The sequence below is a fragment of the Heteronotia binoei genome, chromosome 4 (assembly GCF_032191835.1).
Source record: "Heteronotia binoei isolate CCM8104 ecotype False Entrance Well chromosome 4, APGP_CSIRO_Hbin_v1, whole genome shotgun sequence".
In the NCBI taxonomy this organism is placed as follows: Eukaryota; Metazoa; Chordata; class Lepidosauria; order Squamata; family Gekkonidae; genus Heteronotia; species Heteronotia binoei.
The window spans coordinates 21,799,277-21,808,336 of NC_083226.1; the positions used below are offsets into that span (position 1 = coordinate 21,799,277).

Consider the following 9,060-nt stretch of genomic DNA (forward strand, 5'->3'; position numbering starts at 1 on the left):
TAATTTGCCCCCGCCCCCAGGCCGTATGTTTGACACCCCTGCTTTAAAGGGTGTTTGAAGCATAGAAGTCTGGTCTCAAAAAGCTTAGTTGGCAGTGGTGGGTCTGCTGCCTACTAAGATTCCAGGTCATGGGGGTATGTGTCCTGGAACTAACTAAGACACCCGCATAGTCAAATTGTGCCCAAAACCAAGAAATTCCATTTCCTGTGATTTCTCTCTGCACGGTTTGTGACACACATTCAAGAATTAATGGCAGGAGTAGCACATGGGCAGAATACTGATATACTAAGTAGTAAGTAATGAATCTCACACTGAAAGAACAAATCTTAACCAGCTTATGGGACACAAACTGAGTAGGGGCTCTCCTGATCTAGGTCGCATTCACAAATACCATTAGAGGACACACCTGCCAAAGTGCAATCGCTCGTGGAGGCTCATGAACATTGCAAGAGGCAGGGCTTTTTTTGTAGCAGGAACTCCTTTGCATATTAGGCCGCACCCCCTGATGTAGCCAATCCTCCTGGAGCTTACAGTAGGCCCTGTACTAAGAGCCCTGTAAGCTCTTGGAGGATTGACTACATCGGTAGGGTGTGACCTAATATGCAAAGCAGTTCCGGCTAAAAAAAAAAAAGCCCTGGCAAGAGGAGAGGAGGGGCTTTAAGCTTCCATCCTGTGCTGTTTTCCTAAAGAAAAATCAGCCACGAAGGGGCCTGTTTTCCCCTTCGTCAGGCTTCACATGTGTTCAGATTGTAACTAGTAACACATGGTGCCCGTGAAAGGGCCAAAGAGGCCCCCTGAGGCCATTTCTACCTGGGAAAAGAGCACAGGAGGGAAGCCTGGAAGCTCTCCTGCCTCCTCAAAGCACTCAGTAGCCTGCACAAAGAATAAAAGCTTTGGCAGGTGAGTCGCTGGTGGTCCATGAGGCTATAAGCCTGGCTTGCAGAACCCTGACTTGGCTTGTATAACATATATCATTTCTCTAGATCTGTAAAGTTTGTTTTAGAGTGGAAGGCTTCAATGTTTTTGTCTGACCATAGAAGCAGAATAAGCTGGTTGGGGTGTTGTTGGGGGATTTTGGAGCCCAGGAGTATTTCTAGGACCCATAGGCAAGACCGGCACTTTGGGCCGCCTCAGAGCCGCCTCTGATGTCAGTCCAAAAAATCCCTGCAGATGGCAACATCTGTCGGCCACCCTTCTCCCGTCCTCACCCCATCCTCCAGGCTCCATTGACTGGCTCAAAAAGCTACCACATCCAAAAGTGGTAGCAAATATTTGAGCCGGCTTTCAGTCGCCTCCCTGCCGTCTGGATGGGGAAGGGTGCACGTGAGGCGACTTGGTGGTCTGGAGCTGCGAAGCCATTCCAAACTGATCCATTTTTTTTAATGGAACCAATCAGTGCACCAGCACTTCCCCCCCAAAGGAAAAAAAGAGAAATCAGCTTCTAGGGTGCCTCCCTATGTGGAGGCGCCCAGCTGCCTCACAGACAGGATGGGGCCGCCTCGCCAGGGACCGTGCGGGGGCTCCAGGACGGCTCTTTTTGAGCTATCCTGCTTTCAGCTGCCTCCAAGCCACCCCAGAATGGCCATCTGTTCTCAGCTTTAGTGCCCTTATATTATTGGCTGGGTGGAGACTGGCAAAGGGCTTGAATTTAGTAAAGAGAGAGACAATTTTAGTAAGACAAAACTACTTTATTGTAGCTGTAATGTACTGGGAGACGAGACGTGGTAAAGGCATTGGTCTTTAATCGCTGGTACATTACAGAACTGGGGAACACGCGGCCGGGTCCGCTAATATATACATGCACCCCGGATCAACCCCCCTGCTGGCCAGCCCAATCCTGGCCAGTTAAACTTCCCGCGCTTGGTCTTGATTGGCGGTGACTTTTCCCGCGCTGCGCCAGGTAACCCAAGGACGTCCCGGCTTACGCGGCGCGGGTGCAGAGTCCGATACTCAACACTCCTCCCCCCTTAGTTTAAACCACATAGTCCCGGAGGTACGCCGGTGCTCTCCGTTCCCGTGTCGATCTCCTCGGGGTCGCTCTTGGTGCGGAGGCTGGTTCCGTTGTGGGCGATGCTGCTTCTGGCTGCGGGATGTTGGGGTCTGTTTCAGGCTCCGGCTCTGGTTCGGTGTCTCTGGGGGCGTCATAAGTGGGTAGTTCCTGTATTGGCGAGCGCCCTTCCGGACCTTCGGTTGCCCGCGGTTCCCTATTCCCTACCTCCTCTGTTTCTTCGGGTAGGGTGCGGCGGCGCAGCTGATCTATGTGCCGCCTTAGTACCTGGCCCCCTTCGGTGGTCACCTCGTATGACCTGGAACCTGTCACCCTAAGGACTCTCCCCGCGACCCACTCGGGACCGCTTGCGAAGTTCTTCGCGTATACCGGGTCACCCGGAAAGAACCCCCGCACCGCCTCCCGGACCTCTGGGGACCCGCGGACCTCGGGGGCCCGGTCGGGGTGCAGCCTGTCTAGGCGTGTTGTCAGTTTCCTCCCCATAAGCAGTTCTGCGGGGCTGGATCCCGTTATAGGGTTTGGGGTGATCCTGTTGTGGAACAGGAAGGCTGAGAGGCGGTGGTCCCAATCCCCTTGTACTATTCTCCCCAGTGCTTCCTTGGTGGTCCGCACCATCCGCTCTGCCTGGCCGTTGGTGGCCGGATGGAAGGGTGCGGATCTTATGTGTCGTATGAGGTACCTCTCCGTGAACTCCCGGAATTCCCGGGAGGTGAATGCAGTACCGTTATCCGTCACCAGGGTGTCTGGGATCCCGTGCGTGCATAGGACCCTCCTGAGTGCCCGGACGGCTGCTGCTGTGGAGGTCGAGGCTACTGGAATCACCTCCAGCCATTTTGTGTAGGCATCCACAAGTATAAAAAAGATTTGGCCCTGATACGGGCCTGCAAAATCTAAGTGGAGGCGGGACCATGGTCGCCTGTTAGACTCCCATCTGTGGACCGGGGCTGATGGGGGATCGGGCCGGGATTCTTGGCAGGGTTGGCACCTCCTCACCCACCCCTCTATCTCCTCATCCATGCCCGGCCACCACACATAACTACGGGCCAGGGCTTTCATCCTCACGATGCCCGGGTGGGTCTCGTGGAGGTCTTCCAGCACCTGCTTGCGCAAGGGGGGGGGAACCACCACCCGGCTGCCCCAAAGCACACACCCCTTGTGGGTTGATAGCTCGTCCTTCCTGGACGCGAACGGCCTGAACGCGTCTTCGACTTTGCCTGATGGCCACCCCCTCCCCACCCAGTCCCTGACCCGTGCCAGGATGCGGTCCCTCCCTGTTGCCCGAGCCACCTCCGCCGCGTGCAGGGGGCGCTCGGGGAGCGATTCAATGAGCATTACCCCATGTGCAGGGGCGGGATCCGGTTCTGTCATGGGGAGCGGCAGGCGGCTGAGGGCATCGGCGTGTCCCATGGCTTTACCCGGGCGGTGGACCAGTTCATACGTGTAGGAGTTCAGGAACTGGTTCCACCTCAGGACCCTCTGGGATAGGATTTGGGGGGTCTGACGGTCTGGAGCTAGGAGGCCCAGGAGCGGCTTGTGGTCCGTGGCGATGGTGAAACGCCTACCGTAGAGGTAGTCGTTGAACTTGTGCACCCCCGCCACGATCGCCAAGGCCTCCTTGTCAATTTGAGCGTAGTTCCGCTCCGCTGGAGATAGAGTCCGTGAATAGTACGCGACTGGCACTTCCCTCCCGTCCGGGAGTTGGTGCCCCAAAACCGCTCCTACTCCGTAGGGGGAGGCGTCGCAAGCTAGGATCAGGGGTAGGTTTTCGTCGTAGTGGTGAAGTACCGCGTTAGAGACCAAGAGGTCCTTCACTGCTTGGAACGCCGCGGCTTGGCGTTGGCCCCAGACCCACGGGGCCTGTTTATCCAGCAAACGGTGCAACGGTTCCGCTACGGCGGCTTTGTGCGGTAGGAACGTGTGATAAAAGTTCAACAATCCTAAAAAACTCTGTAGTTCTGCCTTGCATTTGGGCGCAGGAGCCTGGACTATGGCCCTGGTCTTGTCCGCCGTCGGGTGTATTCCCGCCGCGTCCACGGCGAACCCCAGGAACTCCACTCGCGGGACCCCTAACAAACATTTCTCCTTTTTGACTCTCAGCCCCGCCGCTTGGAACCGCCTGAGGACCTCGCGCAGGCGGCAGCAGAACTCTCCTTCATTGGGGGCGGCGATTAAAACGTCGTCAAAGAAGGGTTGAACTCCGGGGATCCCTTTAAGGAGAGAGTCCATGATGCTCTGGAATATCCCCGGAGCCACACTGACCCCGAACTGCAGCCGTTTAACCCTGAACGCGCCCCTGTGGGTCACGATCGTCTGCGCCTCCGCTGTCTTAGCGTCGACCGGCAGTTGCTGGTATGCTTGTGCTAAGTCCAGCTTCCCAAAAACCTTCGCCCCGGCTAGCGCTGCTAGGACGTGGCTGACCACCGGGACTGGGTAGGGGTTGTCTTGTAGCGCCTTATTGATCGTGCACTTGTAGTCAGCGCAGATCCTCACCTCCCCATTGGGTTTGACGGGCGTTACTATGGGGGTTTCCCATTCCGCGTATGTTACCGGTTCTAGGACGCCCTGGGCCGTTAGGCGGTCCAGTTCTGCCTCTATTTTCGGCTTAAGGGCGAACGGGACGCGCCTCGCTTTAAGCCTTATGGGCCTGACCATTGGGTCAATCGGTAGGGTGATGGGCGGACCCTTATAGCTCCCCAAAGACCCATCAAAGACCTCGGGGAACTCTCGGCAGACCCCGTCGAAATTGCTTGCCTGCAAGTGGTCCACCCCCACCAGCTGGATCCCCAGGGGATTGAACCAAGCCAACCCTAGAAGTGTGGTCAGTTGGCGCTTGACCACTAGGATGTCCAGGGGCCCTCTGAAACCCCTTCTTTCCACATGCACCCGGGCCCACCCCACGATGTGTACTGGGTTCTTCTGAAAGTCCCTCAGTACGAAGTCCGCTGGCCTCGTTTGAAGGCGGCGGTGGGGGCATAGTTTCTTGAGGGTTTCCTCCGAAATGATGGAGATGGAGGAACCCGAGTCCACTTCCATGGTGCAGGGGGCGCCCTCGATTAGGACCGACATTTTGACCTTGTCTGGGGCCGATAGGGGCAAGTTCAATACCTGCAGAGTGGTGGATGCCGTCGTGTGGGTGTCCAGGGAGTCGTGATGCGCTGATGGTTGTCGGCGGCTGTTCTTGGCCCGGCAAGCCCAAGCGATGTGGCCCGTCTTTCCGCAGCTGCGGCAGTCCAGGTTGCGGTACGGGCAGTCCCGGCGCTCGTGGGGGTCGCCGCAGCTGGCGCACCTGGGACCGGTGGTGGCGGTGGCCCTCTCCGTCGCTCGCTGTCTAGTGGGGGCCCTTGTGTCCGTTCTTTGGGGCCGCCGGAGTTGAAACGCTTCTTCCTCTGTTCGGTCTTCTGGCTCCGTTTCCCCTTGGTGGACTGCTTCACCTCGTGGCTGGCCGAACGCCTTGGTGGCCCTCTCGAAGGCCGTTGCCTCGTTGAAGGCTTGTTGTAGCGTTAGCTCCTCCTTCGCGAAGAGCTTCTGCTGCAATCGCTCGTCGCGGAGGCCCCAGACGAAACGGTCCCGCAGGGCTTCGTCCCTTTTGTCAAAGTTGCAATTTCCGGCGATCTGCCGAAGGGCCGCCAGGTAGACCGCCGCTGTCTCCCCCGACTTTTGGTCCCTCTTGTGGAAGAGGAATCGGCGGGCGACGATGGACGGTTGGGGTGAAAAGTGGCCCGTGAGGAGCCTCACGACTTCCCGGTAGGTCCTCTCCGTCAGCTTAGCTGGAGCGGAGAGACCTCGTGCGATCTCGAAGGTCTCTTCGCCACAGACGCTCAGCAGGACGTCTCTCTTTCTCTCGTCATCGTCGATCAGGTTCGCCCGCAGGTAGCACTCGACCCTTTCGGTGTAGGTCTCCCATCTCTCGGGGTGCTCCGGGTTGAATTCCGCAAGATGGCCCGTCGTTACGCTCGAGTTCGCCATGGTGGCGGCGGGCTGCCCGATCCTGCGGTCTCTCGCCTTCCTCGTCTCCGGCCGGACCTATCTAGATCCCATCCTCGTCGCCAGTGTAATGTACTGGGAGACGAGACGTGGTAAAGGCATTGGTCTTTAATCGCTGGTACATTACAGAACTGGGGAACACGCGGCCGGGTCCGCTAATATATACATGCACCCCGGATCAACCCCCCTGCTGGCCAGCCCAATCCTGGCCAGTTAAACTTCCCGCGCTTGGTCTTGATTGGCGGTGACTTTTCCCGCGCTGCGCCAGGTAACCCGAGGACGTCCCGGCTTACGCGGCGCGGGTGCAGAGTCCGATACTCAACAGTAGCACTTCATCAGTTATAAATCTTGAACACAGAAGCCATCATTTTTCAATATTCAGCATATTATCTCATATTCATTGGACCTAGATATACATGTTCTGGGTGAGGATCTCCTCAACATGGAAGTGACAACCAACGCTGTGTTTCATTACCTAGGAGGACTCCAGATGCTGTTGCCTGCACTCTGAAACAGTCCATCGAGGCTGTGCTCATGAAACTAAGCCACGGCCACCTGAAGCTGAATCCACACAAGACAGACACAATGTTAGTAATGTCAAAGAAGCCCTTTGGAGCAAGCGGATAATCTTGTGGTGACAAATACAGAACAGTTTAAGACCTCGGGGATGCTCATGAGCCCCGTTTTGCTACTTGCTTCCATCAGCTGCATTTGCATCACAGGTTTCCTCCTTTCTTTGCCTTTCCCACAATAACCCATGGCTTTGTACCCTGGCTAGTTTTCTGCAATGCACTCAATGTTGGGCTGCCCTAGAAGATGCCCAGGAAAGGGCTACGGGTGCAGAATTCAGTCAAATTAAACACTAGTGATAACAGATGGATTTGGAGGTAATATCAGTTTCAAGAAAACAAATCCCAAATGAAGAGTGCATTTCCATCTGTAAAAATAGATCCGCTTATCATATTCAGCGTCTGTCAAATATGCAAATATGAAATATTAGAACAGGATATCACTATACAGTAACTCAACCCTTTCTGGTAAAGATTTGCATCTCGACAGTGTCAACACTAGAAAAGAGCTCCTGCCTCTCCAGATGTTTTTCAGTTCCTAAATTGGAGGCCATAGCATTGTGCTCTGCTGGGTGGACATCACCGAAAGGGCAAACTGCAAACACTGCAGAAGAAACAGTTCTGTTTTGTGCTCAGAATGATGGTGGCTTCCTTATTGATGATAATCAGTTGTGTACTTCAGGTTACCGAAGTCCTTGTTGGAATGGTAGCAAATGGATTTATTGTTCTCGTGACATTCATTGACTGGTTCAGAAGCAGGAAACTATCCCCAAATGACCAGATCTTGTCCTGTCTTGTCTTGTCCAGACTAGCATGGCTAGTGGTCATAATTCTGTATATAGCTAAGTTCTTCTTTTCTATTGGCAAGCATAATTGCCATTATGGAAATCTAATGCTTCCCTTCTTGTGGATATTTACAAGCACCACAACTTTTTGGTTTGCCACTTGGCTCAGCGTTTTCTACTTGGCAAAGATCGCCACCTTCTCCCATCCTGTTTTCCTCCAAGTGAAGCAAAGATTTTCAGGACTGGTGCCACGGTTGCTTCTGGCCTCAGTTGTCTTCTCTGCTGTTACGACTCTTGTTGTGGTCGCAAGCGTGAGCAATGGCTTCTCTAAGTGTGATTCTAACAAACCAATTCTGAACATCAGTGATGCAGAAATTAAACCCCCTGACTTATACATGTACATAGACCTTCTAGCTACTGTCCCAAATCTTATTCCTTTCATGATATTTTTGTCATCAGTCATGTTGTTAATGACTTCTCTGTGGATGCACACAAGACGTATGCAAGGCAATGGAATTGGCATCAAGGATCTCAGCACTCAAGCTCACTTGACTGCCATCAAAGCTCTGGCTTCCTTTGCTGTTCTGTACCTGTTTAGTTTTTTAGCAGTCACTGCTCAGGCAGTTCTGTACTGGTGTGACATGACTGGCACTTGGCTATTCATGATGTCTTGTATCGTAACTGTGTTTTGTCCCTCTGTACATGGCATTATCCTGATACTAGTTAATCCCAAACTCAAAGAGGCATGGGTCAGGATGGTGCTTTGCTTAAAACGCTGCTCTAGTGAAGTGCCTTCCTAAAACCTACTACTGGACCACAGAGATAGGCATTCTCTTTCACAAGAAGGACCCTGATAAACTCTTGCAGTGCAATCCTAAAGGAAGCTCTTTATGGGTAGATATGCTATTCTTTTTTCAGAGAAACGTGTACATAGGGGTGGATGATCTCTTTGACTGGCTTTTTCAGCAGAATGAATTAATGTACACTGATAACACATTGGTCAAATCATTCTTTTCTCTCCTTCAGAATTGATCATGTTAGAAATGCTGCTTTCAATTTGGATACAATGGCAGAAGGTGATACAGACGTGATTATAGGTATCTTGAAAAATTTATATTTCTATAGAAATACAGTTATTTTCTAGATTTTGGTATACTGAGGTCATTATCATGGATATGCTGCTAACATAAAAACTTATACATTGAAATCTTTATTACTTAGAATTTCTTTTATAATGTTCTGATGACTGTTCAGTCATCATTCGTTCTTTTATAATGTTCTGATGACAGGATATCGCTATGCAGTAACTTAACCCTTTCTGGTAAAGATTTGCATCTCAACAGTCTCGACACAGTGTCCTACCTCTCCAGATGTTTTCCTAAATCAAAGGCCATAGCGCTGTGTTCTGCTGGGTGGATATCACTGAAAGGACAGCTTGGGGCAAACTGCAAACATCACAGAAGAAACAGTTTTGCTTTGTGCTCAGAATGATGGTGCCTTCCATATTGATAATAATCAGTTGTATTCTTCTGGTTAGTAAAACTCTTGTTGGAATGGTCACAAATGGATTTATTGCCCTTATGAATTACATTGACTGGTTCAGAAGCAGGAAACAATCCCCAAATGACCAAATTTTGACCTGTCTTGTCTTGTCCAGACTTTCATGGCTGGGATTTGTGAGTCTGCATATAACTACGTTCTTCTTTTTTTATTG

At 52.5% G+C, this 9,060-nt stretch overlaps 1 protein-coding gene across 1 annotated transcript; it reads left to right on the forward strand.

The window, feature by feature from the left end:
• Positions 1 to 763: 763 nt before the first annotated feature.
• LOC132570064 (taste receptor type 2 member 7-like) lies at positions 764 to 9,026 on the forward strand. Its single transcript, XM_060236505.1, has 5 exons — positions 764 to 900; positions 6,472 to 6,579; positions 7,231 to 7,932; positions 8,373 to 8,443; positions 9,004 to 9,026. The coding sequence occupies exons 1-5, from the start codon at positions 764 to 766 to the stop codon at positions 9,024 to 9,026; spliced, it is 1,041 nt and encodes a 346-aa protein (XP_060092488.1).
• Positions 9,027 to 9,060: the final 34 nt, after the last annotated feature.

Coding starts and splice junctions, on each gene's coding strand:
- LOC132570064 (XM_060236505.1), top strand. CDS start 764: ATGGTGCCCGTGAAAGGGCCAAAGAGGCCCCCTGAGGCCATTTCTACC. Junction 901..6,471: donor AAGAATAAAAGCTTTGGCAG/GTGAGTCGCTGG, acceptor TTCATTACCTAG/GAGGACTCCAGATGCTGTTG. Junction 7,933..8,372: donor CTGGCTTCCTTTGCTGTTCT/GTACCTGTTTAG, acceptor TCTCTCCTTCAG/AATTGATCATGTTAGAAATG.